Raw genomic sequence first — 18,953 nt, 5'->3', positions numbered from 1 at the left:
TCTTCTTTCTATTGGGCTACATGTACCCCTACACTATAAAATACACAAACCAATGTGCATAATTTTCGCTTCTTCACATAGTGAAGAGATAGTCAAAGATAAAGAAGATAAATGAGGCGAACAACCCCTACGTGCCTAAATTCTATACTTCAAACCAGGAAGTCAGTTATGTTAAGAAAGTTAATGGTAAAATCTGTCCTAGTATCTTCTTAACATGTATTGCATGCAATCCACTCCTTCAAAAATAATTCTTTAGTTGTTATGAAATTGTAACCAAAAATAGTCTATCATTATGTCGTATTTTGATAGACAGTTTTCATACACATTGCTAGATATTGTCAAAAAATGCACGACTCTCTCTGTGTTTTCGTACCAAAATACCGTTTAGCGGATTTTCTTGGCGGGTGTAAAATTTGGCGTTTTGCCGACTCAAAGGTATGCCAATAATTTTGGCGTGATTTATTTTAGCGGATGCAAGGTTTCAGCTGTTTTCTGATGGACACTAAGAAGAGTACTACCTATCGCCCGCGTGGAGCAGTGGTTAGAGCGTCTACTCTAGGGTCGCGAAGTAAAATGATCCTTACATCGGAAGTTCGAGTCCCACTACGAGGTCCCCTGTCGCAGAAGGTTCTGGGACGAAAAAGATGCCTCCCTGCTCAGAGGTCCCGAGTGTCAAGTTTAAGACAAAAATTAGCAGCTCTCCACTGGCAAGTGGAGGCTTCTCCATAATAATGACAAATTCTCGATAGTGACGATAAATAATATACAATCAATCAATCGTACTAAAATGACTTTATCAACCCAAATGAATTCCTTTTTCTCAAATATTATGGAATGCAGGAATAGAAATAGAATATTGGAGCTGTTGTTATCTGTCAGTTGACAAGACGAAAAAAAAATCAATAAAATTTTGCTAGATAAATCTTTATTTATTGACAAAATCCATGAAGAGCTTTAGTTTTACAAAAAGAAAACTCTTGTGTGTTTGACATACAAGCAAAACTTCTTTTAAACTCCTTAGAATAACGGGATTCATATCCAAAGTTGACCTCAAAGTTGCACATTTCTTGCTGGTCTGTTAATCTAGAATGAAGAAAAGTCTATAAGTTAATGTACAGATACGTTTCACACACAAAAAACTCTTTTTTTCAACATCGCTTTTAATTAAAATTAGTACATGCACGTATATTAAGGAAAAAAATCAAATGATTAATAAATGGATCTTTCAGTGTCTAGAATATTGTCTTAGTATAAAATATGCACGAAAATCTGCTTGAGGTAAATTCTCCCTTGAATTAAACGTCACCTTTCCGCGAGGCTTTACGTGAAATTCTTTTTTTTTAACCAAATAATTCAGGTTAGGAGGTACCCGCTCGGTTTTACACTTAGCGACAAAATAATGCATCCCGTGGCGAGAGAAATAAAATCCCTGAAGAAATAAGTTTGTATTATCACAGACTCCCAGTTCGTCATTTGTTTTGTTGAATCACTCTATCTATTCGAGATTGCAAAGAATTTAATAGTAGGGGTACAGTGAGTCGATAACGAATTTTTTGCAATAAACAGTGGATATAACATTTTAAGTTCATTAAAGTGTCATATTAAAATATTTTTATAAAAAATCTAGAGAAAAAAAAAAATGTTGATGTTATTATACACGTAATGGACTCTTCCGAGAAGCACTGACTTTTGCAGTTGGCGACTTTCTTTGAGAAATGCGTTATGTACGGAGGTACAGAATTGATAATGGATAAGAAATCGTTAATAAAGGTCATAGTTATAAATGGATTAAGAGCACTAACATTATTAATCAACACAAATGATTATTGGAGGTCGAATACATTTACATAAAATTAATTTTGAGAGAATGCATCTCCATTTCTTTCAATTTTCAAAGAAATTAAGAAAAAGAAAAATAAACATTCCATGAAGAAAACTTGGCAGGAGTTTGTCAAGGATGGAAGGGAAGGAATAAATAGTAGATGTGTTTCAGCTCCTTTCTTTTACAGTGTAGTAATTAAAAATGAACCGTTATTGTCATTTAATCAACAGAAACGCTAAAAAATCCTATCGCAAAAGAGACTCAGTATGTTTTTCTGGTGTAAGAGTGAGCCGTCGATTGTTAAAGTCTTCTTGCAAAAGTTCAATATGCATGTACGTATAATTAAAATGAGATATTACTGTGAAATCAAAAATTTTCGTAGAGGCTTAATTTTCGATGTTTTCGAGGAATGACGATACCCACAAATTCATGTCCAACATGAAATGAAAATGTCACATACATTAGTACTCATTTATTCTTGATCCAAGAAATCAAATCCCCTTGAACAAAGAGATGTTTCTCAAAACACGAAAATTTGACCCCAAGAAAATATGTGACTTTACAGTGTACATGTACATGCTTCTGACAGGACAGAGCTTATAATTACGGCAGAGAGGGGATTTCGAGTGAAAAAAATAATTAAGGAAAAGAGGGTGCATGAAATTTCTTATATTTGTTGTGTGGAAATCAAGGTAATCTAAAACAGTGTATCCATAGTAAACCAAACATTGTAATTAAAAAACAAAACGCATGCCAATACAGTAACATAGCATGTGTTCAATTTTAAGAACATATTCTTATCTAAGAATATCGTAACTAATGTGTTGATTTTAATTGCAGAAAAGGAATTTTCTACAATGATTAGAGTCAATGAAAGTCGTTTATTTAACAAAATCCAGTATAATTCATCAAAGTCCAGAGGAGTAAATATCGGAATGTGAAACAGTAGAAATATTACGACTATGCCTCATTGACTTAGTTTGCTAATTTGTTGGATTAGGTTACGGTTTGCAATGCGTCCATTTGCATCCATCCGGAGTGATCTATTCTGTGCTTACAGAAGACTATATGGAGTATTGCCTGTGAATTGCTTTCAATAAGACGCTCGATTCAGGTTTTACTGCTTCTTATATACACTCATTTATAAGACTCACATTTTTTTTCAGTTTCATCTTGTTTCTCAATACACAAACTTTCTCACCTCTGTTGCAGAGGCAACTGATTTTTCACCGAATTTATTTTCAGCCCGTACTTGTAGACGAGATACGTAAGTTCTGGATCTTGTAATGTTGGGATCTTGTTGAGAATAGCTGCCGCTACTTACAATAACCTATTTCCTTTTATTTCTGGTTATTAGATGTTATACAGGAAGTGCTTGGGTCGAAAGTTAAGTATCAATTGAAGAGTGATTGAAACATGTTCAAGCGTTCAGATAAGAAAATACCTCTTATTAATCTTGTGACGCATTTAAAATCTATAGCTTACTTCATGCATATGCAATGAATAATGCAATTAAACGCGCTTTTGCATGAAACATAATGGTAATTGCAATAAACTCAGATACGAGATTCATGAAAACGATATGCGTTCTTTGATTTTGAATCAGTTTTCACATAACTATATCTATTAAAACAAGCTTTAATGAAATAATTCTTTAGGTGTGTGGCACCCAATGATTGTTAAATGCTTGTCTGACATTTGTCATTGAAACAATTATTAAAGCTGTGGCCTTTATCATCCAAGAAACATGTTTTGTTATTTTTTCGGAAAATATTCTATTAATGTCGTTTAAAGCAATTGCTCATTAAACGCATTTAATTGATTTCCGAAAACACAGGGGGTAGGTCTTTTGACACGTTCCCCCGATTGCCGCGAGTATAAAAGAGGGGCGCACGTGGCGTTTTCCTCCTCTTGTTCTATAGCGTTCCCAGCGATTCTGCACTTTGATAATTGTTTCCCACCCACCACTCCCATTAATGAGAAATTAAATCTTAGTTGTTGAAAGATTGCTACCTTAAACATGTTAAGAATTTGAGATGCTGTTGTTTCTGCTGTTTATTTGTATTTTTCAGGTTACAATTAACTATGGATGTTTTATGTTTATGTGCGCAAGATTGTGATCTACAGGCAATGGGACTGAGGAATGACGATATGTTGCTGTCGCAGCTTTAAATGTCATTTGTCATCATTATATTAATTATTGTTTATGTATGATTATCTATTTTACGTGATTGGTAGAGATTTTTGTGGCTCGCTAAGGCTACCCTAGGAGCCAATACAAGCTTGCTATGGAGTGCACTAGGAGCTTGTGTGAGGGATCTGTTCGGTATAACAGTAACCTCGTACCCCGTTCGGTATAACGGGTGGTTATTTTTGCCCTACTCGGTATAGTGGGCTTACCTGTTCGGTATAACAGGTAGTAGCCTCGCTAAGGAATCCCCTAGGAGGCAATTACATATCCCAGCTGACTCGCTAAGGGGTACCCTAGGAGTCGATTTATAAATATTGTTACGCCTTGCTATGGATTACCCTAGAAGGCGAGGTGCCATAACGCCCGTTATCGATTTTGGTGTGTGGCACCCAATGATTGTTAAATGCTTGTCTGACATTTGTCATTGAAACAATTATTAAAGCTGTGGCCTTTATCATCCAAGAAACATGTTTTGTTATTTTTTCGGAAAATATTCTATTAAAACAAGTTTTAATGAAATAATTCTTTAAGACGTGTTATCACGCACTTGTAAAAAGAACTCTTGTTGTCATATTACTTAAAAATAGTCAGTAACTTAAATACAACAACGAAACCTCCATCATACTCTCTCTCACACTCTTTTCCATTCACCTGCTGTTTATCGAAAATGAAAATTCACTTTCAATTTTATTCATAATAAATAAAATAGGTGAATGAATTCTAAAAATTGTATACGGATCCGATACCATCTCGTACCGATAATAATTTCTAGTCTTAGATGAGTATAGATGAATTCAAGTGCAGGCATTTTGGAGTTTATTTAAGGAATCACTGTCTAGATCGTATAGTATATAATAGATAATAGAAAGTAGTTATTACATTGAAAATAAGTCCATTTACTGTAAAATGACTGGTAAATTTTCAATCTTATATGAGTCTAAGCAGTAAAAAAATCGCCATTTTTTTTTTACTGTCACAGTTAGGAAAAGAGGAAAATTGCAATGACTAACGACGATTTAAAAAAAACAGTTTCATATCCCCAGCTTGTCTCTAGATCTAGAAGTGAAATATTTCGGTTCTTTAATTCTGTAACCGCTAGAACGCTTTAGGTTCTCTACAGTACAGATTCCAGGAAGAAAGTTGGTTATTGAAGAAATCATACTCTGCTATACCCTTACTGTGCGTTTAGCATAAATAAGTTACTTACCCAAAAGGTACTGGCTTATCTTCCTTGTTAATATAAAGGCATCTGGCTGCCTAAAATATTTCAAAACACATTTACAACAGAGTCAACAAAAAAATTCAATTTACATCTTATGCTAAATTTAAATTTCAAGGGAAATATATTGTTCAAGACTGCTTTTTAGCCGAGGAGATATTGCAGTGTTTTTAATTTAAATATTTAAACATGAAAATAAACTGTTAGCAAACAGAAGTATTATTATAAGTGAAATAAAAGAATTTTTCTACAATTTTCTAGTGAAAATCAATTTCCTTAACAATCAATGCTTGTCTTTCGTTTTTTGTCTGATTACTTGGGAAGCTAACTCATTTTCCTTAGGCGGTTATTCGATAGGAATTTTCAAATTTTAGTCGAATATTCAAAACATTTTCTAAAAATTAAATTTAATTATTTATGCATATTAAACCTTTGCAGGCAGATAATTTTTTCTGAGATCTGATGACCAGTAGTCCGATATATTTGACCTTTTTCAGGCTGTTTTACGATTTTTATATTTTACGTGCCAGGAAAACGTCAGAACACCGGCGCCATTAGGAAAATTGGAAATTTCGCCATCTCCAATCAAGAGTTCATTTTAATACTTGCGAACCGAACTAAACGCCGAAATAAGAATAATCATAAGCACAATGCCTTTAGTACCGATATCGATAAAACAAAAATATCACTCCACTTTCGTCACAGGACATGCAAGATTTAAATTGCACAAAGTATAGACAAATCTCGACAGTGTGATAAAAATCTTTCCAACAGATTGTATATTTTATAAATGAACCAAAAAAAAAAAAACGATATTGTGAAGTACTAAAAGTATTGTAGTTTCAAAAACTTGTGACTTAACAATTTAATTCGGTTCGCAAGTATCTTAAATCAACATGAGAATGCCGCCTCAGGACTAATGAGTTAATATTCTTTTTTATCTTTGCTAACTTATAGTCCAAATCTCTTAATGTACTAATGAATAAGACACTTTGTTATCGACAATTCAATTCATGGCATTAGGCCTTTTATTTAATGTCGCTGAACTTAGAAATCTATTTTTGCCATCCTGTGAAAGAGTATGTACATGTATATTTCCCAAAATTTACCAGTCTTCCATAGAATAATCATTTACACTATGCGTGGGAAAATAACCAAAGTAGATTGAAATTCAGCTCGCCCCTGTGTTAGAGTGGTTAGAGAATGTTATTGAGTTGCTGGATGTCATGTACATGGTATAATCCAGCGTTAAACTATTATTTTTAACAGAAAATACTTACAATAATGTCTCCAGGGTAAATGACCAGAGGCCCTCCGGGTATGCTACTCCAGTCCTTAAAATTATCAAATTATGAATTGTTACTGTTTCAAGCCTTTTGTTGTCAAAAAATAGGTAAGACAGATATTGTACAGATTTTTAATATTCGTTTATTTTGCTCAATTGTTTAATTACAAATGTGTTTTATAGTATTAAAGTGTGTATTACTATGAAAGTACACATTTAGTAATTAAACAACCCAGCAAAATAAACAAATAACCTCAATTCAGAGTATTAAGACCGCGGAAAATTAACTTGCAAGATTGGAAATATGCAGCTTACGTCATTTCTATCTGTTACAATCGAAACATTGCATGATAGACAATGAAATAGGCGGGTACAATTCGACACGGACGGCACTGAAAGCACTGGATTTAAATTCTAGTTTGAAATTCATTTTCAATCCACCTAAGCTAGTTAAAAGCCATGTTATAACTAACTGACCCGGAAGACAAATAATTTCAATTTCAGTATAGTTTAAAAATAATGTATAAATAGAATTTTCTGTCCAGGATTTTAAAGAAATACGTATGAAGGGATAAATATTTTGATTTCTGTTTGGTATAATTTATGTCTGCATGCGTTGGGAAATTGCTTAAATCTTGGAAATAAGTAAGAAAATGTCAAACATTTTTCATTGGAGACAAAACAAAAAAAGCTCTTGTCATCCGAAATATTTGTTGGTACAAAGCATGATTTGACTCGACAATTTTTGACAGCTCACCCCCCCCCCTTCCTTCTAGAATCAAACGGACGTCTGCTGTAAAAAAAAAAAATATTATATATCTTCTATGTCTTTTACCAGTATCCTAAACATTATGATATAGGCTATTTTTCTCGTAGCAATATAAATTTCAAGCAACATGTATTTCGGAATTGAAATTATTTGTCTTTTAGATCATACATTTACACTTTGCTTTTGTAAACAGCTCGGTAGATTGAAAATAAATTTCAAATTCGAATTTCAATCCAAGGTTTTCTCGGCCGTCCGCGTCGAATTGTACCCGCCCATTTCATTGTCTATTATGTAATGGTTTGATTATAACAGATAGAAATGGCGTAAGCTGCATTTTTCCAATCTTGCCAGTTAATGTCCCGCGGTCTTATGAAGCTCGAGGGCAATTCACATTGACAATGGCAACATTTCAATGTTTAACTTGAAGGAAAAATAATTTTACGAAACTGGCAAAACACATCAGCAGTTTACATTTAAAATATTTTACATATTTCACCAACACTTTTAGAATCTATTAAGTTAGAAGGATGCATATTATTAGATCTAAAGAGAATTTTAAGTTCCTTTAAAAAATCGTATTAATAAAACTGAAAATCATAGAATGATCACCAAACTGAATTGAACTACGACAAACTCATTAAGATTATCAATTACTTGATAAATCAGAGGGGCTAAGTCCGTTTGACTTCGGTAGGAAGTGTACAGGACTGGTCAAAAAGTGCTATGCACCTTGTAATAAATGTATGATTAAAAATGAAATGTCTGTTTTCGTGCATTTACCCTCGTTCGGTTTTTGGTTAGTTCACCACCAATAAAACGCCAAGTATTATTTCTTATCAAGAATCCCTCAGCCATAAATCCTGAAAATAAAGTTACAATAATTCCCATCTCCACAATAACTAAATGTAATTCAGACATTATTTTATCTTTTTTATGTCAAATGATTTTTACCATAGTGATGAGTATGTGAATAAAATTTATAGGCGGTGACTGGAGGTTTCTTCCACTCACAAGCACTTTCAGCAAAATATCCTAAAATGTTTATAAAATGATTTAAAATTAATTATTATGACGAAATTCAATTTCATGTGGAAAGAAAACTGAGCAAAGAATTATACCTGTATTTGAATTTTGTGGAATGAATCCAGAACTAAGAATCATGTACGTCTGGTAATTAAGAGAAGAGGGATTACTGAAAAAAATCAAGAAAATATATTGCATTTGTAACTCCAAACATACTCTACAAATCTTTTAAAATCAATAATAGAGTAAACGATTGAAATGATTTTATTTTGTTTTGACGTGAAAGAAATTCTGGAGAAAAAAAAAAACGTTAGAAGACAAAAACAAATAGATAATAAGTGTCAAAAGTTTTGAGATCACTAAATAGAATTTGAACGAAAATCCCCCTTTTATTATACATTCCTTGCATGATCGTGAAAATAACATAACGATAATATGTAAGGCCCCCTCCCTCCCCCCCAAAAAAAATTATAATATCGCCAAAGAACTTCGCCATACGGAAATAAGATTTTTCTCACTGTAAAAAAATCTGTGTTTCTCGAACATTTATGCAATCTTATTTCAAAGAGCTTGGTTTACTTTTTGCAGAAAATAGCCCTATGTATATATACAAATTTATTGACTAGCATTTTTTTTCCATTTTAAACATTAAAATAAAGTAGAGACTTTGTGTTTGAATTTCCTACTAAAAATATTCTCCTAAAGGTCCAGAGCTTGGAAAACAGGCTTTAAGGAATTGCAATGTTCTTGAATTTTAAGGAAAACAGGTTTATTTAAGTACTTTCAGAAAAAAAAAATAGTATGAGCGCACCCTCAGATTTAAAAAAAAAATATCAAACATGATTTGTAATCCTCGGTAACAGGTCTATCATTTCATAGTTGCATATTTTAGATCAGAGGTTACGCTTTATATCTAATATCTATGTATAGCTTTGAAATTGACCGCTTTTTGTAGAATTTTTCAGAATTGGAGGACAATTACGTATTTCGTGACGTCATAATGTATAGACTAGCCAGAAAATTACGCCATTTTTGCAAGATAAGCAATCACCAAAAGTCAAAGTGATATTTAATGCATTGTAAATTAAAACGAAGCAGTTTCAGTTTTTCAGAAATTCACAGGACCAAAAAGGCAGTAATTGAATATTGCTCTTATACAGAAAAAGCAGATTGTTAAAAAAATAAGTTTAAGCAAACCATCAAATTCGGCACTGCTCCAAAACTCTCTTTCAATTTAAAAGTAAATCTACTGAAACACTTAAATGAAGTCCCTTAAACATTTCAAATTCCCATTTCTTTTTTTTTCTTTAAGGAACCTTCTTTAAAAGTATGTCGTTAATCTAGTCATTGCTGTAGAGAAGAAATATTAATTTCAAGGTTTGTCACTCTCTGGAATTTCCTTCAAAAAACTATGAGTATTGCTTGAAAATACGAGGTCTCTGAAAAGATTGAATATGATAAAAATGATGACAACGACAGGAAAATATAAAGTTTTTTGCCCTGTCACTAATCAGATAAAGCGTTGCATAAGATAATTATACTGGGGTTAAACAATATACATTGTTGCATGATCGTGAGGGAAATACTAAGAAACATTCAGCAAAAAAAAATATTCACCAAGGGCTTCGCCTAAGTTGATCATGTTATTTCTTGCTGAATGAATCTTAATGTTTCATTATTATGCAATAAATTAATTTTTATAGCGGAACAAGCAACTTAAAACTTAAAAACTTGAAAAAAAAATAAACCCCAACAAATTTGTCACTGCTCTCAAATGTACTTTCAATAAAAACATTTCAGGACACATAATACAAACAAATAAATGGATATCTGAGTTGGTATACAATTTTTGGCCTAATTTCTTTGAAAATGATGCAAATGATAAATAACTAGAATATAATGAAATCGTAAACATTCTATGATGTTCAAAATTATGCCTTTCCGAAACCAACCTTATTAATCTATACAAATAATTATCACTTCAAATCCCATTTTTCTGATAATTTGAATAAATAAGTAAAAACTACATGGTGAAACGTGTTCTTTTTACTATTTAAACAGAGACTTTTTTCTAATTTTTAGACGAACGTTTGTTTGTATTTTGTATCATCTGTCCTTAAGCTATATATGGCGTATCTTAGTTAAAAATGAAAATACGAGATTTAGTGTAATTTTATATTAAATTTTGTTATTTGCGTTCAAATTAAAATTTTCATCGAATTTGAACTTAAATGTCCCCATCTTTCTATGATACATGTAAAATTGACTTTTAACTGTGTCTAACATTTAAATGCCAAATCGGTAAAAAAAATAATCGGTTATTTTTCTAAATGTCTGATATATATGAAATCTGATTGATTTGAATTGTGTAATTTTCAGGAAAATCCTATCTTTACATGTATATAAAGTAACAAAACAAATAGAAAGATTATTTTAGAAATTTAGTTAGTCTGAACCTGTTAAAATTAGCCATATGTGACTTTAATCAAGTTACTTATGACACTCTAGGACACATTACACTCTGATAAAACAATCAGCTATTCTGTGAACCTAACTATTGTGAAGTTTACTACTCTCGGGAGTCTTCATTCAACGAACGATTTCTATTGCAGAAAAAAAATGTACCAGCTTTCCAAAGAGGTTGAATATGATGGAAGGCATGAGATGATAGGGAAAGATTAGGTTTGAATTGTGGTATTAACCTAAAATATATATCTAGTCACAGCATACTATTCTAGAAGAGAATTGCATGATACAGAAACCTCACAGTTCAGAGTTTGAACTTGAACTTGGAGCAACAATGCTTAATCTTCGCATCAAATAAAATTTTGAATAAACATTGACTTTAATATATGTCCCTCTCATAAATGGTTTAATTTTTAATTACTTGAGGAAAAATAAAAATATTGGATATTTTACTCACACATTCTGGTGTGGAAAAAGAGTTACATTTACTATGGGTTCATGGTAATCTAAAAAAGAGATAAAATGTCCGATTGATAGTCATTTACAAGAAATGCATCAATTACATGTATTTCATTCTTGGTTATTTCTTAATGAGATACAACGTACGTTGTTATCAATAATCTGTGTTGTATCGAAACAGGATGTAAAGAAGAATATTCTAAATTTAAGATATTTTGTACATCCTAATCAAAAACTTACCAATAGTCACCATTTTAATTATTACCTTTTACTTCGCCACGAAAGTGAATTTGAGTAACAAGGTGCACAAGTCTTGTCTTCTTACCATACCTCACAGTTACACCTGAGATAGATAAGATATTGTTCTGAAATTGTTCGACGGTGACTTACAAATTCATGAATCAAAGAACATTCTAAGTTCACAAAGCAACATTTAAACCTTTAAAATAATTTAGAGAAAATGTATAATCAATGTTTAAACAACGGACATGATGTATTAGGTTGGAAAACATAAAAAAAACGGCAAGTAGAATTCCTATATTGATCAACAAAAATAATCACCGTAAGCCAAAGGTCGTATGGTTGTTAAAAGGGGTTACCTTAGATATGTAGCTATTTTTCTCTTTTATTTTACGTATCATCTACTTCTATGTCTGCTTGACTTACAACTTTGCAGATGATATTCACACAGTCGTGTTATTTGGCTGCATTATCATCATCTTAAAATGCGTGAATTGCTTAACTTTTCAAATCTATGATGATTTCATTGCACTGTTGTATTGAAGGCATAGTGACAACTGTTTAATGTTAGTTTCTTTGTGTTTATCATGTGCCTGAACTGCAACAGATCCTACATTTACCTCTTGAATCTATGTTAAATTTTTGATACATTACACTGTGTTTTTATGAAAAATTTGATGTAAATTAATCATGAAAAATAAATAAATAAATAAAAGCCTAGGCTAGCTTTTACAACTGTGAATATCGACTATAAATTAAGATTTGCATATGAAATATATTTTATTGATAAACAGTTGTTTTCCCTTGCAATTCACAAAAAGAAAAATAATAATGGAGGCGAGTTGTCTTGAGTGGGGGCGAGTTGTCCCAAATTTTGGGCGAGTTGTCTTAGGTAGTGTTGGGGGCGACTTCTCTTGGGGGCGAGTTGCCCTGATTCCGTTTAGAGTTTAAAGCTTTACTTGAAATCTTACACTTTTTGTTATCTTCATCTTTTTAAAAAAAAACTTTTAAATTTCTTTCGGAAGTGATTTTATGGACATCGTACAACAAATGTCGTAGATCCTGCCACGCAGATACTTACTCAGTGTGTTTTAATACATGTACAAAAATAAAATAAAACAGAAAATTCACTACTCTAAACCAACGGTGACTTCATTGAGCGATTCACCGGTGGTAAGGCCTAACTAGTTTGCGACGATTTTTTTTTCGAAACCAAGACTTTTTAGATGTGTTGTTTATAGCCACAGAGACTTTACGAACCGGTTCGCGGTGAGAAATTCTAGCAATGACAAGGCACTCACGAACCTCGCGAAAATTTTTTCGTACGCGAATAAATATTTGTTTACTGTATTTTGGAAGGTTAAAAAATTACATTTCTGCAAGCCCTATGACTTCGTATAACGTGCAAACTTTGAAAGTTCAACCCAAGTGACGATATTTCACGCCAGCTATTTCCTCAAGAAATTTTTAATCAGTTTCTACTGTTGAAAGTTGCATCAATTTTGTAATGCAGACAAACATATCCAGATTTGTTGCCAGATTGGCAATCTACACAAAAATAGAATGGTAAATTATACAATTCAGAAACCGGGATAATCTTTCGAAATGGAAAGAATAGTCTAAAAATACTATTTCTGGTCTTTAGGATTGATCATAAACGCCGCGGAGAGAGAATAGATAAGGTTGATTAAAATGAAGCTATAAAGAAGGATTTCAATCCAATGATATGTTTACTCAGACGTCCGCAGAAAAAAAACAACGAACATCGCAGAAAAAACACGATGTGTTTGTGAATTACTGATGCCCCCCCCCCCCCCCCCCGTTCCCGTTTGCATATGGCAACATAGCAAAGTATAAATTTTCTCAAATGCAAATAAAACATGTTTATTCAGAAAGTAAGGCCTTCTCACAAGAAATACAAATGTGAAATATAAAACCGTAGCACCACTTTTCAAAAGTTATGGCCAAGGTTAACTTTTTTTTAAGGTAAGTTAAACTCCGAGGTCAAGGTCAAAGGGTCAAGGTTGTTGGTTTCTAGAGAAAGCACAAAGATTACATATAGGAAATATGAAAGCGCTAGTCCAAAAAATTAGTGCCAAGTTAAAGTTTTTTAAAAGTAGGTCAAACTAAAAATCAAGGTCAAAGGAACAAAGTTGTTGGTTACCAATGAAAGGTCTTAACACAAGGATTACATATATAAAGTATAAAAGCCCTAGCATTTACTGTTCAAAATTTTATGACCAAGGTTAACTTTTTTTAAAAAAGAGGTCAAACTACAAGTCAACGTCAAAGGGTCAAAGTTGTTGATATCCAATGAAAGGACTTCTCACATGGATTAAAAATGTAAAGTATGAAAGCCATAGCCTTTACTGATCAAAAGTTATGGCCAATGTTAAAGTTTTTTAAAAGTTAATCAATCTCCAAGGTCAAGGTAAAAAGGTCGAAGTTGGTGTTATCCAATGAAAGAGTCTTGTCCAAAATGAATATACATGTACATATGTGAAGGACAAAAGTCCTAGCACCAACTGTTCCCAAGTTATGGCCAAAATAAAAGTTTTTGTATGTTGGTGTATAAAGTGTGTCAAACTCAAAGGTGAACGTCAAAGGTCAAATTTGGTGGTACCCAAAGAAAGGTCTTTTTACAAGGAAGAAACCTGTGAAATATGAAGCCATAGTCCCTCCCAGTTTAAAGTTATGGACAAGGTTAAAGTTTTTGCGGAAAATCAGAGAACAAAAGACTATATATACCTCCAAAACTTCTTTTTATAAGATAAGCTTATAAACAATAACATTCTGAAAGTCTAAAATGCTATAAATAAAATAAGATGTGCGTCACACTTGTATTAATTGAATTTGACTTTATTTTTATTTATTTATTTTTTTTTTGCCGTCCGAAACACTAATAATCAAATCAATATACTCCTTAAAGTATTTCGAATGACATTCTTTCGCATGTAAAGAAAAGTGTGAATTATTTCACCGAGTAACTGATTTTATGTTTGTACTTGATTATCAAATATGTATTTCATTAGGCGAGCCCAACAAGTCAATGTCAGATTGGATATTATCTTGCCATTGGAGGAACAAAACATTCATATTTCAAGGAGAGTTTATTTTTTTCAAACTATGAAAGCTCCCCTTGCCTTTCAAAATCAAATAGCCCCCCAAAAGACATTTCTTTTAAAAGCTTCTGAATAACATTTTGTTCTGCAATCATTTCTATGTATTCAGAAACTAAAATTTGTTTTCTGGATGAACAATGAAGACTTTGTGTATGAGAAAAGCCTAGGTAGATTGAAATTGTTTCTAATACTTCGCAAATATTGTCATTTTCAATCATAAAACTCGAACGTCAAAGAAAAAAAAAATAAATTGAAATATATTTTGAAAAGAATTTCGATCCAATACTTTCCCAGACGTCTGCTTCAAATTGTACATAAACGCGCAGCTTGTAATTCTTTAATAGTAAATAGAGAATTTTTGAAGCATTGGATAATAAATTTTTTAAACAAAAATTTAGATTTTTTTTTCTAATTTCGCAGAAATTTGTCGTATGCACCAATCAAAAGACTACTACTCCTATTATTACTACTTCCACTTAATTGAACAGGACGTAGACTGCTAACTTTGAATGATAACTGAATAAACATTAAACAAAATGTTTTTCAGAAGCTACACTTTTATTTGTTATCTATAGAGGATTGCTTGAATACAGTATGTTAGAGTCTTTAATACAACAAAGTAATCTGAATTGTTACAAGAATATTAATTGCACTTATTTGAGAAAAAAGTAAAAAGAAATATATATATAAATTAACATCTTACCACTTGGAAATTCAAAATGCCCTGTATCTAAAGTTTTCGAATTCCATCCAGCAACGTTTACAGCATATCCATCACACACATGGCCTTGCAAATGACCACAGGTCCTGTAAAGTTTTTTTTAGAATGGTATAATATATATTTTACATACTTTTCTATTGCAACTTAACATGCTTAAGAAAAATGGAAAAAAGTAGACTTCTATTTTTCATCAATGTTACTCTATATTATACCATTCCGTCCAACTGGTCAATACAATAACTCACGGTGGGTGTGATCCGTCAATAGGGGGTACCTACCTTTGGAATTTCCAACAGTCCCCACACATTTGTACAGTTTATTGATATTTTGAGAGCGAACACTTCATTATCTTCGACTTTAACATTAAATTTTTTTTATTGCTGAATCATTTCTATAGAAAAGAAATCAGCAGCTTAAAAAATAAAAGAAAATGGGGAAAATGTTTTAAAACTTTTCTTTGTCCAAGAAGTAAATGTATACATTTGTCAAATTGCTAATACATCTCATGCTTATTTAGGAAATTTTGGGTTGTTTTAAATATTACTCAAATCACTTTCAGACACACGTATTTTATTCAATGTTAACATTCAATATTTTATAATATTAAATTATATTAATGATTCAAAATATGCTCAGAATTTTCAACATCTATATTAAGCATAAATCACTTTTTCCATTACTTTTGATTGATTGAGGCTATGGATCACATTTCACAAGTCTATTCCTTTTGATAAGAGCTCTCTCTGGGTAAGATCAAGTTTGACTTTTGACCCTGACCTTGGAGTTTGACCCAGTTTTGTTAAAATTTTACACAACTTTTATCTTACATGTACCATAACTTTTGAAAGTTGGTGCTACGGAGTTCATTCTGTACTTCATATTCATAATCCTTATGTCAAGACCTTCCATTGGATACCAACAACTTTGAAACTTCGACCTTTACGTAGGAGTTTGACTTTCTTTTTAAAAACAATAACTCTGGCCAAGACTTTTGAACAGGTAAAGCTAGGGCCCTCGTACTTCATGTATGAAATTCTTGTGACAATACTTTCGATTCGATAACTTTGCCCTTTTGAGATCGACCTTGGCGTTTGACCTACTTTTGAAAAACGTTAATCTTAGCCATAACTTTTGAGCAGATGGTTCAAGGACTTTCATATTTCACAAATGTATAATTTTGTGGGAAGACCTTACTTTAGGTGCCAAAGTTTTGATTTTCATTTGTAAAGTTTAACATCCGCTATAAGCACTTTTTACTGAATACGAACTGACACTACTGGTGTATTGGATTTGCCCCAATACATTTCTGCTCTTAATTTCTAAATTCCTTACATTGCAAAAAACTTTTGTTTTCTTTTTGTAAATATTAAGGATGTTTTACTTTATTAAAGTGCAAAATTGTATATACATCAAACATTTTCAATTTTTTTAAATTAAATAAATTTAGTTTCTAATCACGCGTTTATTATATTTTAGTATGAAATGAATAAGCAAATTGTAATTGATAATATTAGAGATTCTATTTAAGAAAATTTAACATCAGTTCTGTTTCCTTTAAAGAATATGCCGATATTAAATGTTAAAAAGATAAATCCCTTCAAGAAATTTTTAAACAAGATGGTCAAGAAAGCAAAAACAAAGTCATAAAAGAATTATCATGTTTTCTTAAAATTCACTCAATTCTTATCCAATACTTAAATATTTTCAGAAATTATACCCTTGACAGCTGTTCTATAGTGTTTTAAAAAGCGGATGGATGAAAAAACCAAATAACATGAGTAAAAAATATTCCTAACTCTATAAGAAATATGAACAATATCAATAATTACCAAACAGAGGAATTTGTCAGCGGATTTTCACAGAATGAAAATGTAACATGGTGTACTTTACTTCTGTCAACATCAACACGAATGCTCTCTACAAAACAAGTCGTTTTTGATTAAATATTTTATTTGTAAAATAATGTCAAGTTTAATGTTTTGTACACATACTATTTCAAAACCATTGTCTTACTCAAATGTTCTAGTTCAACATGATCCAGACTGTAATCATAACAAGAGTACTGGTCCGACTGTAAAATTAAAATGTTGATAAACCATGTTAATTAACATATTTTTTCATTATCGTAATTGTTTTGTAATAAATCGCTTTAAACACGAAAACCCTTACTGTCTGCGTTTCTATAACTGGCACCGAGAATGATGTAGAAGCTCGATTCATTGCCCATATATGGCAAAATAAAGTGGCAAATACAATTATAGAGAAAGCCATGTCTTTTCCTTTGTCTTCGCTTTCATTTCCTTGTGTTATCGAGGAAATGTTTATATATATATAGTGAAATATACGGGTCATCAAGTTTATCTTTGAAACTACATGACGTCAAAATTTGAAAGAATTACATGTCAAGGAAAGGTTTTTACGGAAAAAATATTTGAATAGAAGATTTTGGATAACAAATTAATAAATGACCTAGGACTTTGGCAATTCGTCAGCATTAACATTAAAAAAACATAAGTAATTATACTCCTTTGCAATAAGGTTTGATATTTTGTTTGCTGATTTTTTTAATCATTAAATTTTTTTTTTATTAATTAATCAAAAAAAATTATCTATTAATTTGTTTGCTTTTGTTTGGTATAAAAAGAATGTATTCGAAAAGTATTGAGACAATATCAGTCTTCATAATATGTAAATGCAATTTTAGTCCATCCTCGTACGTAATATTCTAACATGGTGATATCTGTACATTTCTGTGAAATTCCATTTCAATTGATTGAGCATATATCATGTAAATAAATTCTACAAATACCATATCTATCACCATGGAGCATTTTTGACAGCATGATTACGTTGAAACAAATTATAAAGAGAATCTCAAAAAATACACTCCTTTTACGTTTGTATACAGCCTGGTCTCGTGCCCATTTTTTAAAACCTTATCTATTCTACTTGACATTGAGTTTGCCAGTGGCATGATTTTCTTTGATTTGTTTTACTTATCGCTTAGATCTACTTTCACAGGGTCTGCAAAGGTGATCAAATCATCGTACTTCATATCTCATTTCCTTTTATAATTTGTTCTGCATAAATCTTACAACTTCAAATTCTACGGTCTCTACAACTAATAAAATAATCTTAACAATCAATACGCATATTTACCTGTATACAAAAATATTTTACAATATAATTTTTACATATACAATGTCAATTTTTTTTGATTTCCTCCTTTTTTCAGGGTTTATTTATTATTTTTCCACAGCAGAACAAACACATATCGCTATTCTCTGCTCCTTATTAAAACGTCATTGTTTTAGGTATTTTCAATGAGGATTACCTTTTTTACTGAAACAGGCAAATTTAAACTCGAAGTATTGCATGTAGAATGATTTATAAATGGTAAAAAAGAAATGAGTTTAGCATCAAACACTACATACTGTGAGTGAAAAATAAATTAAATTTTATTAATAACAAAATGCATGCATTAGCGATAAGAAATATTTAGATTCTGATACTTTTATTTGATTTTTTAAAATTTTGCTTTCAAATTTACACTTATAAGTGGTAATAAATCTGTTGTTGCTTGGTAAATCTATTAGAAATAAATACGTTAATACGCTTATTAGTAAAAAAAAATCG

The 18,953-nt window shown here is 31.5% G+C and overlaps 1 protein-coding gene across 1 annotated transcript; it reads right to left on the bottom strand.

The window, feature by feature from the left end:
• Positions 1-908: 908 nt before the first annotated feature.
• Positions 909-17,616, bottom strand: LOC134281565 (probable peptidylglycine alpha-hydroxylating monooxygenase 1). The gene is made up of 12 exons (XM_062764004.1): positions 17,487-17,616; positions 17,331-17,388; positions 17,147-17,234; positions 15,300-15,403; positions 11,500-11,577; positions 11,233-11,281; positions 8,405-8,478; positions 8,238-8,318; positions 8,067-8,146; positions 6,513-6,566; positions 5,221-5,270; positions 909-1,083 (listed from the first exon to the last, which is right to left on the bottom strand). The coding sequence occupies exons 1-12, from the start codon at positions 17,586-17,588 to the stop codon at positions 930-932; spliced, it is 972 nt and encodes a 323-aa protein (XP_062619988.1). The 5' UTR covers positions 17,589-17,616; the 3' UTR covers positions 909-929.
• Between the last annotated feature and the right edge of the window lie 1,337 nt (positions 17,617-18,953).

The sequence above is a fragment of the Saccostrea cucullata genome, unplaced genomic scaffold (genome assembly GCF_032062105.1).
Source record: "Saccostrea cucullata isolate Sc308-1 unplaced genomic scaffold, CSIRO_AGI_Scuc_v1 ctg3936, whole genome shotgun sequence".
Taxonomy (NCBI): domain Eukaryota; kingdom Metazoa; phylum Mollusca; class Bivalvia; order Ostreida; family Ostreidae; genus Saccostrea; species Saccostrea cuccullata.
The sequence above is the reverse complement of the archived record's forward strand: the minus strand, read 5'-3'. Positions and strand labels throughout refer to the sequence as shown.